General features: G+C 46.1%; 1 protein-coding gene across 11 annotated transcripts in view; it reads right to left on the reverse strand.

The window, feature by feature from the left end:
* The window catches only part of Ercc6l2 (ERCC excision repair 6 like 2), a 267,327-nt gene that overhangs the window by 146,235 nt on the left and 97,498 nt on the right, over nucleotides 1-23,594 (reverse strand). For 4 of the 11 annotated variants that reach the window (XM_039096259.2, NM_001400699.1, XM_063276549.1 and 1 more), the window contains one exon: nucleotides 20,024-21,823. The exons of the other annotated variants lie outside the window; for them this stretch is intronic. In XM_039096259.2, the coding sequence (XP_038952187.1) occupies nucleotides 20,854-21,823 (970 nt within the window). In that variant the 3' untranslated portion in view covers nucleotides 20,024-20,853. Of the gene's footprint in view, nucleotides 1-20,023; nucleotides 21,824-23,594 lie in introns of those variants that run through there. 11 annotated transcript variants of the gene reach the window in all.

A 23,594-nucleotide genomic window follows, 5' to 3' on the forward strand; every position in this document is an offset into this window, starting at 1 on the left:
TCAAGGTCATCCTCGGCTACACAGAGAGTTTGAGGCCCACCTGGACTACACTAGACCTGTGAAAAACTCTGAAATCAAACAAATGAAAAAGACACTTGTTTCTTAACACCAAGTACTAAAAGCCTGGGCTATCGACAGAAGACATTTTAAGCCAGGCAAGGTGGTGAAATCCCATCACTCAGGAGACAAAAGCAGGCTTTCAAAGACAGCCTGGTTACCTGCCTCCAACCTGTCACAAAACAACATTCCAGTAGACTACTCTAGTAGTAGAGTGTGAATTTTACACTAGCTAGTTCTTACTTTCTTTGCAAGGAAGACAGGCCAGGGAGGAAAGAAGAAAGGCTTTGTCTTCATTCTTTCACAGAGATCAGTTCTCACTGCATCAAGAGCAGTTGGTGACTTGTGGCTTCTCTGTTGATCCAGAGTTGCACAGATACCCAGACCTCTGCAAAATTTCATTTATCCTCCAACTGGAATGTAAATCAGCATACGGATCCTTTCCACAGAGCTGAGTCATGGCCTCATTAATAATATAAACCTTGGAGCCCACTTGTACCCATAAGCTTGGCCCTTGGAGGCATTCACAGCTCAAGTTCAAGATTTGATTTCCTGTGTCTAATAACTGCCGCCCTTCCCCACAACAATCCATGCCCCATTTCACCAGCACAAAAAGAGGTCATGATATTTAAGTGGAATTTTAAAATGCCAAAACCACACAGAAGAATGCAGGCCTGGTTGTAGCACCCATATGCTAAGTAGGAGATTCCCCACACTTAGCCCCCACATAGCTAGTCCGGTATGAGCAAGGTCAGCCCGAAAGGCGACACTACCTTAGCCAGAGAAAGGCCGATGGCGCCATTAACAGCTCTTGCCAGCGGTTACCTCAGACAATGTAAATACAAAACTGGTGCTTGTGTTTATTTAAAGTTATTGGCATCAGGCTCATTCCTGGTAGACAAAGATTATCTTGTTTACAGCAGTATCCAGATGATGGACAAGACTCTGTTTAATATAAATCTAACTATGCAGAGGGGGGACCCGTTAGCATAAACAACTTCCCTCAAGCAAAACAAATCCTGCCAAGACTCAAGCTGGAATTCATTTATTATCCAGCTTCAAGTTGACTTGTCTCAACATTAAACAACGGAGGGGCAGAGGGCTGAAGCTGAGGTCCGAGGGCACGACGACCTGGTTTGGAGGGTTTCCTGCTTTGCAGAGGTGCTTGCTCCTCGTGTGTGTGTGTGTGTGTGTGTGTGTGTGTGTGTGTGTGTGTGTAAAAGGACAAGGGTGACAAGACAGTCACTATTGTCCTTTCAAAATCCTGTGATCTGATGGAACCTTAGTGAGTTCTATGAAGTAGAATGAATGATCCTAGGGCTTCGGGGTGAATGTCCAGTTCTCTAGCGGGGTCTAGTGCTTGACACAAGGTCCTGAGCCCTGCCCTATCCTGCTTTGGACATGGCTGGACTTGGAGTTCAGGCTCCTGTGAGAACTGAGTCCATCCAGAAACAGCGTAGCTTCCCGGGATAGACTTATCTAAGTTTATCCCACTAGGCAGGTCAAGAGAGTAGTGACTCCAGATGGCACACAGTGGTGGAGCCTTCAGCCTGGGGGAAAGAGCAATACCCAGAAAGTGGAGGACGGTGAGAGAAGGATGTCTGGTAAGAATAGCTTGCTTGGCTGAAGTCAGAGCCAGGAGGTACCTGAGAAATAAATAGTGTGGGGATGGGGGAACAGGTTAGGAAGATGATTGTGACCCTGCCTTAGAAGAAGGAGCAAATGCTACTAACAGGTCCAGTGCTTCAGCCCAGCACAGGTTGCTGAATGACAGCCCCAGGCATTCAGGAAAGACTGGTTCGGTCAGCTTAGCAAGCAGGGAGAGAGCTAGCTTGGGAGAAGTTTTTGACTGGAGCAGCTTGGCAGCAGGCTGGCTGCAGGAACCAGGGTAAGACAGATGCTTGGGGCCGGCTGTTGGGATGGGTGAGACCACCGATGCCAGTGCCTAGCCCGATTTAGGGCGGTTCCTTTTTTTTTTTTTAAACTACACGCTACAGAAGCTGGCAAGGGTGTTTGCATTAGTGAGATTCTCTGGAGGAACAGAAGTGATGGGATGAATGTGTATGATGTTTTTAAAGGGTTTATTAGAATGCCTTACAGCATTCAGTAGGGGTAGTCCCACAAAGGCTGTCTAGGGATGCCAAGAATCCAGTAGTTGCTCTATGAGCCTGGATAGCTCAGCACCGGCACTCACAATCTGGCGTTGTATCCCTGGAGAGCTGGGGTCTTCAGTGTACCTTGAAATCCCAAAGAAGTAGGTTCCAGTACCACCGAAAGAATGCCTCAGCACCAGGATAGATTGGCTCAACACTCAGAGTGAGGGCAAGCGGGAGAAAAACCAAAGATTCCTTCTTCCACAGTCCTTTCATATGGGCAGCCACAAGGAAGTTTGGCTCAGCTCTAGGGTGTGTCTTCCTGCTTCAGAATAATCCGATTAAGAAAATCCCTCACTGAGATCAATCAGGATGGAAAGTGACTAAGTAAATAGAGTAATGAAAGAAAAGAGAAGAAGAGAAGAGAATAAAATCCCTTGCCCCAGTGCCTAGCAGCTTAGGTTTTAGTTGACTCTGGATGACAACTAGCATCAGCCGTCACGAGTCCTCCCCTGTCAACTTGACACACAATCATATCTCCTCATGGTTTTCTTGACTTCCAAATGACAACAACGACCAGGTCATAATTTTGCCCAATATGTTATAACTATCCCACATACAACTGAAGATGCATACGTGTTTTAGAATAGGTGCCCATCTCTCTTGAGTCTCTCAGTGCCCCATAACTTGAATGCGATACTAGCCATCAATATTATCTTGATCAGTGTTACATTATATGATGAAGAAAGAGGGAGGGAGAACACCATTTCCAATTATGTCTATATACTCACAAACGCTCTCTTAGCAAAATATGACAGAGGCACTCGTGCCAATTATAATCCTCATTTCTGCAACTAGTCACGTGGCCTTAGTATTTAAAAGCCACCTTCCTCGGCTCTACGTCCTGTATTTCTTCTACCTTCGGCAAGCACCTCAGCAGGTCTTAGTTTTTTTCCCCTGGAGGAGTGACTCACACTTTCATTTCTGAAGGGTCTATGCCTTTATCACTTTGTTGTGGTAGTTTCCCACTGACTTTAATCACAGGACATGGTAGCATCAAGAGTCAACCTAAAGGGTCTCCTGGACTCCAGACATAATCTTCTTAAATCCCCTGTGGAGAATGGATCCAATGTCCCCTGATAGTCTCAATCTGAGCTTTTAGTTAGGGTTAGTTGTCACCAGGCAGGAGTGCTCCCACCTCTGGGACCAAGAATTTCTAGGCAAGCTGAACTTAAGGTCATGGGAACGGAAAGCAAAAACTTCCCTAGTGGGCTTCTAGGGGCAGTAGTGAGTAGAACCATTCCCATTTCCATCCCTTAACTTCTGGATCTGTGAATGCAGGATATAGAAGAAACAGTACCGTGTATTGGATACTGATTCGAAGCATATGCCATCTTCTGCAGTACCCTGCCCCAGCCCTCCAGGGTGCTACTGCTTAATTAGGGTTATTCACAGAAGCATTAATGACTCAAAGCCATGCATCATTGAAAAACCCACCACAGCCCGAGTGACAGTTTACAAAAGCTGAGGTGGGCTTTGTGGAGCTCTTAGCATGACTGTATAGGCGGCTAGACTGGTCAGAAAGTCTCTCTGGAAGTCCTCATTGCATATGTCAGCTTGATGAGGACCTTCCTGACACTCAGGCTGTTTCCTTTCTGAGTCGTAACCAGTCTCCCCCAACTCCCACCCCCAGGAATGCTTTCGTTCCAGGTAACAGGTACACATCAAAGAGGTGACTGGACTTTTTAGGACAGAACACTCAGCTAGAGTTGTCACCTGCCATGACTATGCAACCAGCACCCGGTTTATTAAACTCTTAGCACTACCTTAGGTCTTCGTTTTAACCAGCCTTCCATTTCAGCCTTCCCACAAGCCACTCGAACTCTGCTGTGACCTCCTTGGCCCTCTGTAGCCTCCTGTAACCTAGCTATTTATCTAGAGACATAAAATGTATATATAATGTGTGGTTTCAGATCTAACATCAGTAATGAAGGTTGGAATGGAAGAACCTGCTTTCCTTGAAGGCTCTCGGGGGGACTCGGAATTGGCTGGCAAACTGCAACCCGTGAGACAGATGTAGCTTGTGAAGTCACTGTTACTTGTTACAGATGATATTTGGGAGAGACGCAAAATGTGTCCTCCTGTTTCTCACACAGCCTGCTATGATACAGCTTCTAAGCACCCACGTCAGTATCTTCAAACCCACATTCATACTCTAATTGAGTTGTTGGCCATAAGGGTCCTATGGGGACCTCCAAACAACCCAGACTGTTCCCAAGACTGTGGGTTGCTCTCCTCTAACTGACAGCGAGTCCCCATCAATGAAGGTAACACCCATGAAACTCACTAAACATAGAGAAGCTGAACTGGTGCCTACATAGAGCATTCACCATTATGTTCTAGCTTCTATGCTACAGGAAGGCACTATGCATGCTACCAAAGGAGAAGCAGAAACACTAATCCAGCCACAAATCCTTTGATCTATGGTGTTCTGCCTACAAAATGTGCTAGAGCAGTGGTGGCACAAAGCACGTGTGAGTAACTGACAAATATCTGACTTGACCTGAGACCCATTCCACAAGACGGAACCCATAGCTGACACTGCTTGGATGACCAAGAACCTGAGACTAGATAGACGAGGGGCCTGTGGTAAAACTAAATACTAATGTTCTAAAATGAAACATAACAAGACAAAATGGAGAGACAAAATGACTTCCAGTGACATTCTGGTAAACTCATCGCTCGGTGTCTTGCTGAGCCAGCAATAGAGAAACTTCCTCCTTCAACAGACGGGAACAAATACAGAGACCCACAGCCAGATATTATGCAGAGAGTGACAGACCTTGGGACATTCAATCATAAACTGAATGTTCCCATCAACCCCCCTGCAGGCTCAGAGAACTCTTAGGAAGAGGAGGCAAAAAGAGTATTAGAGCCAGATGCCGGAAATAAGAGTCTATTCTAAAGCAATAGGATCAACGGCATGTGATCCATGCATAAGGCCTGCATGGACTAGTCTGAATAGGTCCGCACCAGAGGGTGGTCCTAGAGCTGAGAGGAGTAGTATATGGACACCTCCATCCCCAGTCTAGAAGCTCTATGTCCAGTTGATGACCACTTGCCAGAGAAAACTTAGTTTTCTTCAAGGGAGTCTCACTGGGGAAATAAACTACTCATAAGGTAGACCGCGTGACTAAGTCGATGGCCAACAGCAAACAAACTCAACGGCATCCTTGGAGGTTCCTGGTCTCATAATGTCACAGCAGGAATTTTTTCTTTCCTTCCTTCCTTTCTCCTTTCTCTTTCTTCCTTTCTCTCTCTTTCTCTTCCTTCTTTTAAAATTTATGTTATTGTTTAAAGTTTTATATTTATCACCCATTTCTCTTTCTTCCTTTCTCTCTTTCTTTCTCTCTTTCTTTCTTTCCTTTTTATCATTAATATCTATCATCAACATTATATATGTCTATTACCAATATCTATCATCTATCTATCTATCTATCTATCTATCTATCTATCTATCTATCTATCTACCTATCTATTATCTATCTCTATCCGTCTATCATAAATATCTATCTCTACCATTATCTATCACCAATATCTATCTATACCTATCATCAATATCTATGTATCTATCATCTTTCTATGTATCTATGTATGTATCTATCTATGTATCTATCTGTGTATTTATCATCTATCTATGTGTCTATCATCTATGTACCTATGTATGTATGTATGTATGTATGTATGTATGTATGTATCTATCTATCTATCTATCTATCTATCTATCTATCTATCTATCTATCTACCTACCTATCCATCCTTTCTCATTTTACTCTACAAGTCCTTTTTATACAATTATGGCCTCCAGTTTAGTTTTTAAAAGGATTCCTAAGTGTGTGAACAAGTGGATCTCTGTATCTATATCATAGGCCCTTTTGGGGGTTCGTTTTTTCTGTTTGTTTTATCCTATTCTGGTGTGTTAGTTTTTGTTCTATCTTATTATATTGCATCATTTTATTCTATCCTATTGTTAGCTCTTAGAAGCCTGTTTGTTTTCTAATGAGAGACAGAAATGGGGTGGATATGGATGGGGAAATGTGGTCAGAAAATGGGAGGGTAAAAGGAGGGGCAACAGCAATCAGGATATATTATGTGAAAAAATAATCTAGTTTCTCTAAAAGGGAAAAAGTGATGTGATGGCTAATCTTCCTTGTAAACTTTACTAGATTTAGTCACCCCCAAGACTCTCCCCTGGAATGCCTTTAAGGGTGTTTCCAGAAATGTTAGCTGAGACTCCATATGATCGCACAGGCCCTCCATTTCCCTTCCATAGGATCACACCTGCCCTCCAATTCCCCTCCATAGGATCACAGCTGCCCTCCACAACCCTTTCAAACATCATGCTTTTTTTTTTTAATAATCCACTAGATCCAGTTCAATTAGTGTTGTTCACATGGGTATGGGTATGGGGCCATTCACTGGAGCATAAAAAAACCTACCAGTTGTCACATCCTCAGAAAAGAATGACTCTCCCTCCAGCAACTATTGAAATACCTTTAATAAAATCTCCAACTGGGCTTCCCTGTGCCAGTCAGTCTTGACATTTTCAGCATGAAAGTTGCAAGCCCTGGTTTGTCCGAGTTGAGGTCTCGAGAAGCTCTGTCTGATAAGAGTGGCCAGGTCGAGTTGTGCCCACCCCTCAGTGCTGATGTTGACCTCCGGCATGTAGCAACCCAGACTGTAGACATCCAAACCACACACAAGTCTGTAGCAATGACAGGTATTCCCTTAGAATACTCACCTCTTCTAGAAACTACAAAAGGAATCCCCTTTTGCTTCCCAGTTTTTCTTTCAGTTGGGATTCAGAACTGAATCTCTGTGGTAGCAGTCAGCATTATTAAAGATCTGTTTTTAATCTGAAATTCGTCAGTGCCTGTCTATACCTAACCAGTAACAGAATGTGTTAAGACATCCTGGAACTCCCAGACCAGACAGTGAACTGTAGGTTCAGTGAAAGATCTATCTCAAAAAAAAAAAAAAATATGGTAGAGCTTATTAAAAGTAGACACTTGAAAAAAAAAAAAAAAGAAAAAAAAAAAAAAGTAGACACTTGACACTGACCTCTGACCTCCACACCCATATGCACATGTGTGCCTGCTTGCACATATAAACACACACATAAACAAGCACAACACACTACCCCCCTGCCCCCACCACCACACATATACTGAACATGCTTGACAAATAGAAAGATTCTCCGTTGACATCCTTAAGTCGGTTTGGGAGCCTGGAGAACTGAAGCTCTGTCCTACACAGAGGAATGGCGCTATTTCCAGGCTGTTAGCTGAATGGCAGAGTTAAGGAAAGACAATAGCATGTTCAGAGATGAGAGAACAGAGGCTCTCTCTGGCTCTGCCAGTCACGAGCTCCCAGGAGGATGCCTGCTGGTTTTAAGTTGCTGCAAGGACCAGTCTTTCTGTGTATTGGCTAGCTCTGGAGTACTGACATGAGTGACAGACAAAGACTCCCAGGGGACAACTACCAGAGCAGATGGGCTGTGTTTGTATAAATACACAGACAAACCTACCAGGGAGATCAATGGTGGGAGATAAACTCCTAGAATTCCAGGGAACGATAAAGAAGCCTCGACACAACCAGGTCTTCCAAGAGTTCACAGGAGATGTCTGAAGAGGGGCTGACACTTGCACCAAAGCTATAAGGAGATAGAAGGCTGCAGACAGGGGCCAGGCCCATGGTACAAGCAGCAGCTTTTATTATAGTCAACTCAGTCCCTAAGCCTATAAGCCCTCAACTCCCACTCCCTGGGTGATCTGCAGATCTGGGGATCCTGGTCTTTCCTTGGCAAGGAAAGCTAGCTAGCTATGTAGAGTGCTGGCCACCAGACTCCCCCTCCCCTCTGTGTGTGCGTGTGCGTGTGCACATTCCCAGTCATGGGTCAGGAGCCTGTGGTGTCAACTTTTCTACTCATAATGTATGTATTCCAATAGTTCCCCCAAATAGTAAGATTTAATTTTGTGGAAGGGAGGATGTTAGGGATGTAGCTCAGTTGGTTGTGTGTTTGTCTAACATGGACAAAATCCTGGTTTTATCCTCAGCCCCTGGCATGGTGTGATACAGGCCTGTAAATCCCACTACTCAGGAAGACCAAGGTCATAGCGAAGGTCATAGTGAGTTCTAGGACAGTCTAGGATACATGAGACCCTGTAGAGAAGGAGGAAGTAAAAACTGGGAAAGAGAGATGAGAGGGAGAGAGAGACTTGAGACTTGACTTAAGGTGGTCAGCCTTCCTTTTCTGGTAGGTAGTAGGGTCTCCAGAGAATATGCAAGCAAAAGGGTCCGGATATCTTCACAGTGACTGTTTATTTACAAACAAATTGTGAACACTCAAACAAGCTGGGCCAGGCCTTGGGGTCTGGCATGAGGCCTGCCCATCTCTTGGATCCTTGAGCCTGGGCGCCTTGGCTTTATAGCATTTGGAAAGCCACTTGATTGGGGAAGGCTGATGTTGATGCTGGGAAATTATTTTCTCCTGGATTCAAGCCCTCATTTGCTTATTGGAAAAGAGACAGCATTTATCCTGGCTGAGCATCAACAGCAGATAAAACATTTTGCTTCCTCTGGAAGCTGCCAGGCACTCAGCACACACCTCTGGGTGCCTTGGTGTGTGGACAGCAATCCTTCCTCCCTCAGTCTAGAGCACTCAGACTACGTAACTCTATCTGGACATGCCGTATCTGTCCCTTTGCTTGTGAATGGTCTCCGTCAACTCTGTGAGCTCAGGGGCCTTGTTTGAGTGATCACTGTTCTGTCTCTGGTATTTAAAACTGTGCCCAGGGCTGGAGCCATAGATCAGTTGATAGAATGTTTACTTAGCCTGAAGCCATGGCTCCATCTGTAACACCACAGAAACCATGCATGGTGGTGCAGGCCTGTAATCCCAACACTCAGGAGGCGGAGACAGGAGATCAGAACTTCAAGGCCATCTTCGGCCACACAGGGAGATTAAGGCCAGCCTAGGCTACATTACATATAAGGAAAAGGAGGTGGTTAAGGAGATGGCTTGCACCATCTTCTTATGTACATCTGGTAAATGTACATTTGTAAATCCCAGCAGTGGGCAGTGGAAGGCAGAGACAGACAGATCCCTGGAAGCTCACTAGGGAGGTAGCCAGTCTAGCATAGTTGGCGAATATCCAGGCTGGTGAGAAATCCTGTCTCAACCCAAAAGGTGGTAAGCACCTGAGGAGTAACACCCAAGGTGTTACCTCCTCCATTCCCAAATAAATAGATAGATAGATAGATAGATAGATAGATAGATAGATAGATAGATAGATAGGTAGATAGATAGATAGATAAGCAAATAGCAAATGTAACAACATGCTCGCCCTCACACACACAGGTGCTCATACTCACTGTGCAAATGAAAAAGTCTGCATTCGCAGATCCCTAGAAACAGGGCCACATTCCATGCAGAGTCATGAAAAAGGATCAGAGCCAGCCAGGAAGTACAAGGGAAGCAGAGAGCATGACTGAAAACCTTTACTGTGTGGGAGCTGGGGATGTAGCTATGCAAGCATGAGGACCTGAGTTTGAACCCTCAACACCCATGTAAAAAGCCAAGTGTGGCCTTGTGCCTACAACTCCAGTGCTTGGGAGGGCAGAGACAGAGGGTCCAGGGGGATCACTGTGAGTGATAGACTCTGAAGGAAACAAGGCAGAGAATGATAAAGGACACTGGGTGACAAGTCTCTGGATGTGCATGCGTGTGCACACACACACAAACATGTACCACACATGCATGCACGTAACATACACACAAATTAGATTTCTACAAACGTAACTACGATTTCCTGGGAAGGAATGGATACCACAGCTCAGCAGGCTTCCAGTTAATGATGCAGAAAGCTCTGGCCTACACTGTGGTCCCTAATTGTTCAGAACCTGGTGTTTAGGGTAGGGGAAATGTGAGCACCATGCAGTGATGAAGTGGGTGCTCTAGACTCTTGTCTGCGTAAGACACTCGGAGGCAATATGCTGTCTGTCTGTAGGAACTGGTTAACACTGAAGTGGGCAGTTCCTATAAGGCCTCCAACTCGCAACATTATAAAATCTGTGAAACAAACAAACGTGATCAGTGGTGAATTCTCTCTGAGGGGCAGAAATGGTGGTGCAAGTGTTTCCAAAGTTGAGACAAAAGTACTTGAAGTGGGCTAAGACAACTAGAGTGAATGCAGGGCAGGGTAGGGGTGGGACTTGGGGTGGAGGTTGGGGGATGAAGGTCAGGGTGGGGATGGGGTGGGGTTGGGGTAAGGGTGAGGGTCAGGATGGGATGGATAGGGATTGGGGTAGGGGTGAGGGTCAGGATGGGGATGAGAATTAGGATGGGGGTGGTTTGGGGTGAGAGTCCAGGGTGGGGGTCAGGGTAGGGGTGAGGGTTGGGATGGGGGTCAGGGTGTGGCCTGTTTCTGTTGATCCTGAAATCAGACCCTTCCTTTGGGTAGCTTTTCGGACAATCTCTGCAATGGGGATAATTGTTTCTGATGACCTCTCCAGACTCTTTACTAGAAAAACATTTACAGAAAAGAGTAGAAGGTTCCTAAATGCTCACAAACTGGACACACTTTGGAACACAAATCTGGAACAAGGGGTTGATGGCCTTAGTTACAGGAGGCCTCCGACATCTCACTTCCAAGGCAGTCGGTTTTTATTTTTTATTTTTATTTTTTTTGTTGTTGTTTGTTCGCTTTAATTTCAGCTGTGATCTGGGAGCAGAACAAAGCCGCACTCCATTTGATGCAATGAGATGTTACTGAGACAGAGAAGTTTCATTCGCCTTTGTCTGTGTGTGTTCTCTTTATTTTTAAACCATTGGCTAGAGTGTCCAGTGTCCTAATGAAAGAATTATATAGCACACCTCATCCCCAGAATCCATAAAACTGTCTCTGGCCTGCTCTGTAATAGCTCAGTAAAATTACCACTGCAGACACATTATACATCCACGACACGCAAACAAGCAAACAAACCACCAAAAACCCAAACGAGCAGACAGCTGCTAGCGAAACCCAGCAGGCAGCAGTGCTGTCACACGTCTGTATGCAGGGACACATTCTTCCTGGTTTTACAGGATATGAAGTATGCCCTTGAAATTATCCATCTTAGCAATTTTCTGTTGGCCAGCAGAAGCCGGCATTCCGGTTAAAGGTGGGTGGGGTCTTCCCACTTCAAAGATCAATGATTTAAATTCGCACGAGGCGTGCTCAGCTGTTTGGGTTTTAGTTAATTCCAGAAGTAGGCAGGTTGGCCATCACAGGTGGCAAGGGATTAGAGAAAGAACAGACACAGTTACAGAAAAGGTAGGATTGGGTGGGCTCTGTGTGCTCTGATGGAGTTGCACCAACTACCACAATAACCCAAAACCTCAGTGTGCTTATTATATATAGCACAGGGGGAAGAGTCAGCCAGCCTTGGGGGAGGGGCGGTCTCTGTAGTCATCAGTGTCAGGCTGTGCTCATCCCAACTGCTTAACCTGCAGTTGTTAGTTTTTTTTAACACTCAGAGCAAAGGAAGGTTTTACCTATTGCAAGCCTGACCTGAACGGGGAAGGATCTGCCATTCCCATTGGTCTGATACATCGGGTCCTTGGCATGGCTGTACCGGGCAACAATACACACCCATACACTCAAGGCTTCCTAGGCTCCCTACACTTGTGTAGGCTGTGTGTGGCAGCTGTGCTGTGTATACAACATGGTTGAGGGTGTATAGTACGTGTGTACCCAGTGTGTGGTATATGTACTTGGTGTATGGTGTGTGTACCCGGTGTATGGTATGTATACTTGGTGTGTGGTGTGTGTACCTGGTGTATGGTATGTGTACCCAGTATGTGGTATATGTACTTGGTGTATGGTGTGGTGTGTATCCTTGGTGTGTGGTGTGTGTATCTGGTGTATGGTGTGTGTACTTGGTGTGTGCTGTGTGTACCTGGTGTATGGTGTGTGTACTTGGTGTGGTGTGTGTGGTGTACGGCAGGTATGGTGAAAGGCAAATAGCATGTGTGCACCTGGTGTATGATGTGTGCTGTGTGTGCTGACAGCAAGTGAAAGCACAGCTGCATGTGTCATGGAGTCAGCTGAGGCTCACCAGCAGCTGCTGCTGGTGAGCGTACTCCTGTGCACAGAAGAGCCAGAGCAGCTAGCCCACAGGCTGGCCCTTACACAACACATTCCCCCTTCTCCTCCATGTCTCTCCTATGCCAGTTATGGAGGTTTCACCTTGTGCTCCATACTGTGCAGTTGGCACCCAACCCAGACTTGCTCCTGGGCAGAGACTTTGCCAACTGGGCCCTGGGAGCTGTTGGCTGAGCAGGTGGAAGGGAAGGGAGGAGCTTGCTCCACACAGTTGTTGCCACTTCCCCTGGAGCCACCCCCACTACAGGTAACTTCTGACGCTCATTTGTTTCTTGAACTCCCTAAGCTGCTTCAGCAAACCAGCACAAACTGCCTGGAGGGCTGTGTTCTGTGCCAGGTTCCAGGACCAGGGAGACCCTGTGGTTTACTTACTTCCAATTGCTTTCAGTGGCTACTCCTTGGCCATGGTGACTTACTGCAGAGTACTGTACCTGAGTTTCTTTGCTGTGGTGTGTTCCCATGTGGCCCCTCTGCTGAAACCTGTCTTCTCTACTAGACTGCTTTTATTTGGACAGGGTCTCACTACGTAGCTCTGGCTGCCAGGAACTGGCTACGTAGATCAGGCTGGCCTTGACCTCACAGAGATCTGCCTACTTCTGCCTCCCAAGTGCTGGGATTAAACGTGTTTTACCACCAAACCAGGCTTTCCCAATAGATTCCTTTAAAAAAAAAAAGATTTATTTATTTTAGTTATATGAGTGCACTGTTGCTGTAGGACACACCAGAAGAGGGCATCAGATCCCATTACAGATGTTTGTGAGCCACCATGTGGTTGCTGGGATTTGAACTCAGAACCTCTAGAAGAGCAATCAGTGCTCTTAACCACTGAGCCACCTCTCCAGCCCTTCCCAATAGATTCTTAACCACAGGACTGCCACCTCTCAGAGGAACTCCTGAAAGCTGTCCTCTCATATCTACAACTGTAGTAATATTTTTAAAAATGTTATTCCTACCAAATTTTACTGATAGAAATATCAATGCAAACAAAACCTCAACGTAGGAAAATTGTATATTTACTGAAGAATAAAATCATCCTAATAAAATCTCAACTGACATTTTCTTCAGGGGCAGCATGAGTTAGGTGAGACGGGCTGCACTTGGTCTAAAAACTGACTTGTAACTGTGCAAATGAACGGACAAAAGGGATGCTCTGTAACCATTAAATCTGGGCAATTAGTACGTGTCTCTCACTCACCTCAAACACACCCCATGACAATGTGGATCGGCCGAGAGGAGCTATGCTAAGTGAGATAAGCCAGGTACAGACGAATAGACACTGTGTGCCTGTGTGCTCCCTCTTTGAGGTGCAAGCTGAAAGTTGATCTCAAGTTGAGAGCATCATGGTTTTAAGGGAAGAACAGGGGCAGTGGGTACAAAGAAAAGTTAGGCAGGAGTAGGGATGGAAAGATGACTCAATCGTCTAGAGAACTGGCTGCTTTTGCAAGATGACCTGGGTTCCACTTCTATCATACACATGACAGTTAACAATCATCTGTGACTCTAGCTCAAGGGGACTGGACCCTTTCCCCTAGTCTCTGCAAGGACACACAGACGTGTGGCCAAACATTCATACATATACAAATAAATAAATAAATCTTTTTTTGGGGGGATATTTTCACTTTTATTTATTTATTTATCTATTTTTAACTGGATTTTTTTAAATTTACATTTCAAGTGTTATCCCTTTCTCTATCCCATCCCCACATCCCCTTCTTCCCCTCCCCAACCACCCACCCCTTCCTGCCTCCCCACCCTGACTCCCCTACACTGGTGGGGGTTCAGCCTTGGTAGGACCAAGGGCTTCTCCTCCCATTGGTGCCCAACAAGGCTATCCTCTGCTACATATGCAGCTGGAGCCATGGGACTGTCCATGTGTACTCTTTGGATGGAGATTTAGTCCCTGGGAGCTCTGGTTGGTTGGTATTGTTGTTCTTATGGGGTTGCAAGCCTCTTCAGCTCCTCAAACCTTTCTCTAACTCCTCTAATGGGGACCCAATTCTCAGTTCAATGGTTTGCTGCTAGCATTCGCCTCTGTATTTGTCATGCTCTGGCTGAGTCTCTCAGGAGACAGCTATATCAGGCTCCTGTCAGCATGCCCTTCTTAGCTTCATCAATATTGTCTGGGTTTGGTGGCTGTCTGTATATGGGATGGATCCCCAGGTGGGGCAGGCTCTGAATGGCCATTCCTTCAGTCTCTGTTCCACACTTTATCTCCATATCTCCTCCTATGGATCTTTAAAGGTTAGACAGAAGGAGTTAAGGGGAGAGAGTGGGCTGGAGAACGAAATCAGAAAGAAGGCTTATTCCACAGTAACTGCAGAAAGGAAAAATAAAAGTTGTCGGAGATGAAGGCCAGAAGCCCCTTGCATTCTCTCAGCCTCTGCCACCAAACTAAAGCACACATACCTAGCAGGACGTTTAAGATGCTAGTCAGACATGCGCGGCATGAGGTCTGTACGTATGACTATATTCTACACAGAGTGTACAGAGTGTGCACAGAGAGGCCCATGCTGTGCAAATGAGCTGATGTGTGATATAAAAGCCAGGAGCTGCTATACTCTCTCTCCTGCCTTGGAATGTATCTTTTCCTAGAGTCTCATGCTTTGAGTCTTGTCTCAGTCCACCTCTGCTCCAGGAACAAGAATCATTGTTGGGTGTCCAACTAGCCCTGCTACTTGTTGATATCAAGGTTAGTTCTAATGATCAACCAAAGAGTAGGGTGACTAAGAGTTTAGGTCAGTTGGTAAGGTACTTGCATAGCTTGCATGAAGCCCTGGGTTCCATGCCCAGTAAGTTCTAAATCGGGTGTGGTATTAATTCAAGGCCATCTTCAACTACACAGGGTTAGGGTCCAATCTATGCTTCACCAGACCCTATCTAACCCAGGTAGCTACAAAAGAGGACTTCAAATGTTTTAGTATAGAGAAATTAAGCCAGCCTTTGGAAATAGGGCAACACTGCTTGAGAGTGCTGCAGACCTCAGGCCTGATGTTCTCTGCTCTATCAAGCCCCATCTCAAGCTGTAGTAACACCAGTGACTAACTCGTGACATTTGCAACACATTTTAGAAATAATAGATTTCTACTGCAGTAGGGAAGAAGAAGCTATAGGAAGAGTCCGGGGGTGGGGCGGAAGTTGTGACCTAAATACATCATATTCATGTGTGAGATTACCAAAGAATAGATAAAAAAAATTTTAAAGGGGAGGAAAAACTCCAAAAGAATAGATTTCTCTAGGAAGCCTAACAAAGGGAAGATCTGCAGCGGACAGTGATAGAGGTAGAACGTAGACAGACAGGGGGCAGATTGAAAGATACTTAAGCAGAGAAAGCCCAAGGACTGACTGGCTTCCTGAGATGAGTCCTTGGGGAGAAGAATGAATATACCAGCAGATTCTGCTGTCACTAACTGGGTCAGAAGTTAAGGATTGGAGGAGGAGGAGGAGGAGGAGGAGGAGGAGGAGGAGGAGGAGGAGGAGGAGGAGGAGGAAGAGGGAAGGGGAAGGAGGAGGAGGAAGAGGAGGAGGAAGAAGAAGGAAGGGGGAGGAGGAGGAGGGAGAGGGAGGGGGAGGAGGAGGAGGGAGAGGGAGGGGGAGGAGGAGGAGGAAGAGGAGGAGGAGGAGGAGGGAGAGGGAGGGGGAGGAGGAGGGAGAGGGAGGGGGAGGAGGAGGAGTAGTTGCTGACTCGATGATGACGACATCCTCCCCAGACCCAGAATATGAGGCATCCAGAGATCAGCCAAGGGACTAAGGTCAAGCTACTAAGTGGGCCTGAGAGTCAAACCATTTGCCACAGGCATATGCTGATATATAATATCAACGGACAGGAAAATCCATAGACCTGTTAGATCGCAGACCTTTTAGCAACTCTCTCTTTCCAAGGCACACAGCCCTGTAGGCTCTTTCCCTGAACAGAACTGTAACCAGGTATCCTGCAACCTTGTAGCTTTCAAAGTTGAGTTCTCTTTTCCCATCAAGACTACTGGCCTGCCTCTCCTCCCAGTATTGCTTAGATCCAAGGCAGCTAGTTCCCACCAGTGCCTTTCTAGTCCCCTCTTGGGACTAAAAGTTAGGCAAGTAGAAAAAGGTAACAGGGCCAGAAATGGGGTGGTGCTCAGTGCTCCATTCTGAAACAGCACCATATTTTTTGGTATATATCTGAGGTTTAGTACAGAAGGCACTGAAAATACAGTTGCTAGGAAACAGGCTTATAATCATGTGGCCCATGCCTAAGAGGTCCTGTTGATTAACTAGGCATGACGACATCAGTCCTCTAATGATGATGGGGCCAGCTAGGGTGCCCGAGATCTTCTCAAAATAAGTAAATAAATAAAAATTTAAAACTACCAGAAGCTGGTGAGGAACAACAGGATGATAGGACTTGTCCCCTGAAAGAAACCAAATCTTTGTCCTATTATGGATCTATGCAACAAAAGGAATTAAAAATTATATTGGAAAGCTGCCAATATGCCAGGAGATACAAACTCAAGCACTAAATATTACATGCACTAGGTAGGTGCACAGAAGCTGAGGCACACATTGGCTACCAAGACAAGGTCTCCTACTCACTGCTATCCCTGAGTCTCTGCTGCAGGCCACGGGAGAGCAAAGTGAGCAGAGTGAGGCTCAAGCAAGGTATAGAGAGAGTCTTTGTTAACTCCTAGGTGGAAAAGTAGGGCTAGGAACCCAGTGATAGCATTTTTTTTGCGGGGGAGGGGGACTGGAAAAGGCCCACTGTTGATTCCAGATTTCCCAGCCACAAATTAAAGACTGGAATCCCACTCCTCCCAGAACAATGGGAACCAGGACTCATTTACAAGCAAAGGACAAGGCCAGAGATTGGCAGGCAGGTTGCAAAAGCATGGGGGTTGGGGGTGTGTTTGAGGGTTCTAAATAGCTTGTGTTGGAAGGAGGGACAGAAGAGTGCCTCAGTCTGTCTTGGGGTATCTCCTGTATAGGGCTAGTCAAGAACAATGTAATGACCAGGGGAGGGAGGAACACTCCAGTGTTGAGAAGCCAAATTTGGGGGGTGAGGGTAGGGGTGGAAGGATGGGGGTGAGGTGGTTGTGTTGGTCTGTGCTAGTCTGACTTAATGGCCTGGCCTACTTACTAACTAGCCCTGGTGTTCATCTGCTCCCAAGAACAGCTACTGCTGCAGGGCCTTCCACTCAGGACAGTGGTGCTTCTGGGAAACTCTCAGGTAGAAGAGAAACAGAGTTGGAGCAGTTATTGCCAATGTAGGGAGGGCTGTGTGGTTTCTTCCTCAATAAAACAGATAACACCTGCCCAGGAGAGCTCCAGGGCAGACTAAACGTAAAAAGCACTTGAAATGTTAAACAAATGGCAAAGTAAATGCTCAATAAATGAGAACTGATGCAGTTATTCCCCAGCCCAATCCCCTTTACCCTCCCTAACAGAGGAAATGAGAGGTTTACTACAGCGGAGGTCCCTATGTTTCAACAGGCTTTGGGGATGCAGTGTGGAAAATGGATTAGAGAGGGAGGAGGCAGAAGCCTGGGAACCCAGGGAGAAGTCTGCAGGCATCCAGATGGGAGGTGGAGGGACAGAAACTCAGGCTCTTGGCAGTGGGATTCAGGAAATATTTCAGAGACATTCTCTCCAGGACGTGATAACAGGTTGGGAATGGAGGCTTGGCAGAAGGCTCTGGCTTTGAGGGAAGCATGAAGGTGGGAGGGCAGGGAAGGCAACCGCAAGGCCTGTCCTAGAGGGTGTGTGGCCAAGGATTGAAGGCCCAGCCAGCAGGTCCAACAAGAGCAAGGGCAAGGCGTGCACCGGCTTGGGGAGTGCTTCTGGACGTGGGGGGCCCGCTTCCCGGGGCAACTGGCTGGGGAATCTTAGGTGGAGTTCGCCAAGGTGCTAAGTCGGATTTCCTCCTGGGCCAGCCTGCTGTGTGTTTGCGAGGCTTGCCTGGCTAAGTCCCCAGGGCCCTCGCTAACACTGCGCCTGGAACCGGCCAGGAGTTCCACCCTGCCAGTTTCCCACTTCCTTCCTAGCTCTGCTCTGCATCTCTGTCTAGGTGCTTGCGGGAAGGGGGGCGCCTTCGCCTGGCAGCTTCCCAAGACTGAGCGTTGGGGATCAGTTGAAAGTGATTTAGACAGCAGAAACCCGCGCCTCCAGGATTCAGGATTCAGGATTCAGGATTCTAAGCCTGAGGTCCACTCGCCCAGTCAACTGTGCCAAGCTGTGCCCCGCGGGGGTCCCCACCTGCTCCGACCTATTGACTGTCCATATACCTGCTTGGCGACCGACCACCGGCACTAGGCGACCCTCCCCACCCTCCTGTTAGGATGCTATAGGGACTCCACCGGATCCCTGCTTCAGGGCTTAGGCCCTTTGAGCTCCTGCACAACAAAAGCTGGACCACCCACAGCTTCACGCTGTGAGGGACGCGGGAAGCCGCCTGGCTTGTGGCTGGTGGCAGATAACGCGCCCCCCACTGGCTTGAGCTCAGGAGTTTTCCGTAGCTACTGCCAGAGCATAATTCCATTAGCCTTTCTTCTCTTTTAGGGCAGATTCTCTGTCCTGCCAGGGGGGCAGGGAGAGCACTAGGCCCCAGCTCAGGCTTTGTGGTTCCTTTCCGGGCGTTGCCAGCCACCGGAAGTACACAGAAATCCTCATTTGGGGCTCACAGTGTCTGCAGTTTGTCTGCAGGGTACGGCCAAGCTCAGTTGGCTGAGATCCATCTTGTTGCAGGCGGAAAATGAAAAGCCCAGGAGTTCCACCTTGCCCAGCCTCGAAGGTCAGCAGACTACTGAGTGGCAAACCTATCCCTGGGCTGGTTTTGATTTACCCCACAAGCTGGGTGTACCCCCAAATGCCCAAGAGGTTAATCTGTTAACTGTTCTTAGTTTGACTAAGCTTGCTCCCCTCCTATAAGGCCCCTCTGCTCCCTGGGGAGTGGAGTGGGCTTGGAGGCCTCCAAAGACTGGAAAGCTCTTGGAAGCCCATTTCTTCTTGTTTCCATAGTGGCAGTGCCTCACAGGGGTTGGGGAGGGGGCACTGATTTCTGCCAGTGCAAGCACAGCTCCCCCTCTCCAATATGCTCCTGCAGCAAAGTGTGAGTGACCATGGCCCTGGAACACAGACTCAAGAGGTTCTTATAGTAACAGGACAAAGGAAGTAATAAAATACTCCAGTGTGTGTGCACACATGTGAGAGAGAGAGAGAGAGAGAGAGAGAGAGAGAGAGAGAGAGAGAGAGGAGGTGGGGGAGGGAGTGAATGATGAGAGGGAGGAAGAAGAGAGAAAGGGAGGGGGAGGGAGGGAGGCAGAGAGAGAGAGAGAGGCAGAGAGAGAGAGAGAGAGAGAGAGAGGCAGAGAGAGAGAGAGAGAGAGAGAGAGAGAGAGAGCGCGCGCTCGATCAGGAGAGCCTACTGTTTTCTGAGTAGACAGTTCCTTCCTGCAAGCTCAGCTGAATGTGGGCAGGTACCAGACTGACATTTCAAGTGCCAGTCAGTCTCAATGCCAGGAGCTATTCAGACACTTTACAGAAGGACCTCCTTGCCTTTACCTATCTATATCTGTCACCTACACGACTATACCTGTCACTGTACCTATCACAGACCAGAGAAGCTGAGAAAAGGTACTAAATAATCTAATTGAGCACATTTCAGAGTGTGTAAACCACATATATTAAATTCAATGAAAGAAGTTTAAATTAAGATCAAATGTTTATTCATTTACATTTACTTAAGAAATACAAAGGTAGGCTATATATCTTTATTTATATTTACTAAATCACAGTAATGTGAAAAGTTCAGGTATTGCTATCCTGGCCAAAGATAGAAATCATCCCATTTCTTTAACACCATAGCACACAAACACTGAGTAGTTATAAAAATCAGCATTTTTAACAAATACCATATATTGAGTCCTAATTATTGAGTCTTAATTACAGCTTTTATCTAAAATAATTTTATAGCAATAGAACATAATTCCAAGGAAGAAGGAAAAACAGTAAGTTCTCAATGCCAATGAGGAGAGTGCAGTGGCTGCCACTTGACTTTGGGACATTCTGGAGTTTAAAAGTGGAAGGCTGTGTGCTGCTCTGGTTCAATTCTGTTATCTTTCACATAATGAATGGGCATGCACAGAGCAAGTTACTCATGTAAGGCCTTGGATTTACAGAGGACGGAAGACTCCCAGTTAATAATAGTTAAATTATGACAAGTTATAATGATACAATTGCATTTGTTTGGAAGATCAAATCTGGGGCAGGAGATGTAGCTCAGTTGTCCAGAGTGCTTGCTGGTATGCATGAAGTCCTGGGTTTGACCCCCAGCAGTGCATAAACTGGGTGCTGATGATTAAAACAGATATTAGGAAAAGACAACCCATGATAACATGCTAAGCTGATAAAATGACGCTAAAGCAATGTTAATACACAAGTTTGCAGACAACTGTTCTGCGTGCCCCACACACGAACATACACAGCCAGGGCCAGCAGCTCACTGGTATCTAATCTAATGGCACGTCCACGCCCTACTCTCTCTCCCTACTGCTTATGCTTTCATCATCAACATCTGAGCTAAATGTCTTCCACAAAAACTTCTCGTTTGCTTTCCAAAGGGAAGCTTCCAGCTCCTCTTTCCTTTTGGAGGCTGTGGTGCGGGGTGCTTTGGTACACAGTGTTTCTATCACTGCCAAGTCAGTGAGTTTGCTGAGACTGTCATCATTCTGCTCATTCAAGATGTCCCAGAAATCTTTTGGTCTCTGCTTTGCTTTTGCCACAGGTCCTGAAGGACCGTTCTTTGGCAGCTGTGTGGGACCTTCCCCATGGCTTTTAAAGAGGTCGTTAAGAATAGAGGTGTCACCAAGTAAGCCTTCTGTAGGAGTGCTTTCTGACACTGGGTTTTCTACTCTTTTGTTTCTCAGCTTGAAACATGGTCTGTTCCTTGAACTGCCTGCTCCTGTGAGGTCCCACTGATGTCCTGAGGAACCTTCTAGCTCTGTCTCTAGGGCTTCAGACTTGCTGTCTGGACAGAAGAGTGTCATGCTATCCTTGGGTGTGTGGTTGTTTCTCTCACTGTAAATCTCCTGAGTAAAGTTGACAGGTGATTTCTTAATCTCTGCACCACTAGAAAATGTGTCTTCTTTATGGGAACCATGATTCTGAAATCTGACTGATTTTCCTTCACATATTTTTTGGTTGTAAACTTGAGACATTTTGTTGGTGGAATCATTACATGATAAAGTACTATCATTTGAGGGCCTTTCTTTTAAAAGAGATTCTTTTCCTTTAGATTTGTTCCTCACCCTCTCTTCTTTCTCATGGACAGATTTCATCAACTCTGAAGCAGAATCCATGAAGAACTCCTTTACCTCCGGGTGCTGAAGACTGTAAAAGTCCCTGAGCATTCTCTGTTGCTCTTCAGATGTGGCGCTAGTAACTTGTTCAGCAAACTCCTTTACAGAGAGCTTGTAGAAAGAGGCCATTTCTTCAAACTGCTTTCTAAAGATAAGTCAGATTAAGCCAGTGGTCATTTTTTAATAATACATTTACATTTTATTTTTAAAGAGTTTAACAGGAAGCTGTTGAGATGGCTCAAAAGGTACAAGTGACAAGCTGCATTCAGTCCCTGGAGCCTATGTAATGGTGGAAAGACGGTCAACTCCACAAAGTTGTCCTCTGGCGTCTACACAGGCACAGGCTTTGTGGTCCATGTGCCCACACTCACTGTGATGGAGTTAAGAATGATAATGTGCTCCTTAGCAGTGACAGGAAACACAAAGGTTAAAGCAATGCGCCTCATCCCTCTGGAACATCAGCTTAACTAGGAGAACATGCCTCTTCCCCAATGCTACCAGAAACCATCTTTTAGCTCATTAAATCATCAGCTTTTTAGGTAACTCTGATTTATACTATTATATATTTCCTGGGAATTATGAGAGCTCAGCAGGCTACTCCTCTAGTTAGCCAATTTATGGCTAACGTGAGAATCATCATTTATACAATCTATTTTTTTGAGAATCTATATAGCACTCAAGTCCCATAGAATTACATTGTTAAAGATTGGCTTTGATAAATGGAAAATTCTAGAAAAATTAAATTTCCCCTTCCCTTTCACAGTATAGAATTTCATGAAGTTTTGTTGAGCTTAAAAAACAAAAACAAAAACAAACAAAAAAAAAAACCTCTATAAGTGTGGTTCTTTTTCCCCACTGTTCACCTTTAGTGCAGACAGCTAATCCTGGACGCCAGGTACTACTTTCTAAGCATGGTGGTGCACAACAGCAAGCCTAGTCCTCAAGTGGCAAGAGGATGGAAAGGTTGAGGTAGGGTGGGTTATGTAGGGTGACCCTGTCTCAGAACCAAAGGAAGCAAATAAGCAGAAAGAGTAAGATGTTATTTGAAGAAGTGGATTGCATCCTTGAGTAAGACACTAACAGACACTTCAATATGCACACCCATAAGTGGGTTTGGTAAAGTGGAGGTAGAAAATTATTTACGTTCCTTAAGCCACAGACTGCTGCTTTTCACAGGGAAGGATTTGGAGTCTGAATTGAACCTATTCCCTAAACACACTGAAGTCCAGTGTGAGAGCACTGGCAGAAGGACCTACAGGACTACGTACGGTCATGGGAAGAGCACGAGATCCCCAGAGTCACATCTCTCTAGGATGAGAGAAAAGAGAACTAGCATGATGCTACTTCTACAGTCTCAGTTTTGAGCCAGGCTTGATAGAACAACACGCTTATGATTCCAACATTCTGAATGCGAAGGCAGAAGGATTGATTCTCAATCATCCTCAGCTCTATGGTATATTGAGGCAGTCTGGGCACCATCAGACCCTGTCTTACCCCACCCCACCATAAATAAGAGGGAGTGTATTTTTTGCTGATGCCGTGTTTGGGCTTTAAGTCGTAAGAGCTCAGTATCTGTAGATTTGTCTTCAGATAAAACCAAAACCAGCACTGCAGCACGTATTAAAGGCCCCACTCCCTTTACACAGTCTACCAATTTCCTCAGAGTCCTGTTATGTCCAAGCACCACTGTACAAACTACACCATAGCAAGACAGACCGATCCCGGGCCTCACGAAGTTCCGTCTGGCTAAGAGAGTCAAAGCAATACAGTCAGTGTAGAATCTCATGATGAAGGGTAAATTCAGCTCTCCTGGCACTCACAGTGGATACCTAAGTACTTGCAGGGTAGGGAGAGGTTCTCTGTTGTCACCTCTACCTGTCAGGTAAGGATGAGCAAGAAGCATTCAAGAACTAGTT

This window comes from Rattus norvegicus, chromosome 17, assembly GCF_036323735.1.
Source record: "Rattus norvegicus strain BN/NHsdMcwi chromosome 17, GRCr8, whole genome shotgun sequence".
Classification (NCBI taxonomy): domain Eukaryota; kingdom Metazoa; phylum Chordata; class Mammalia; order Rodentia; family Muridae; genus Rattus; species Rattus norvegicus.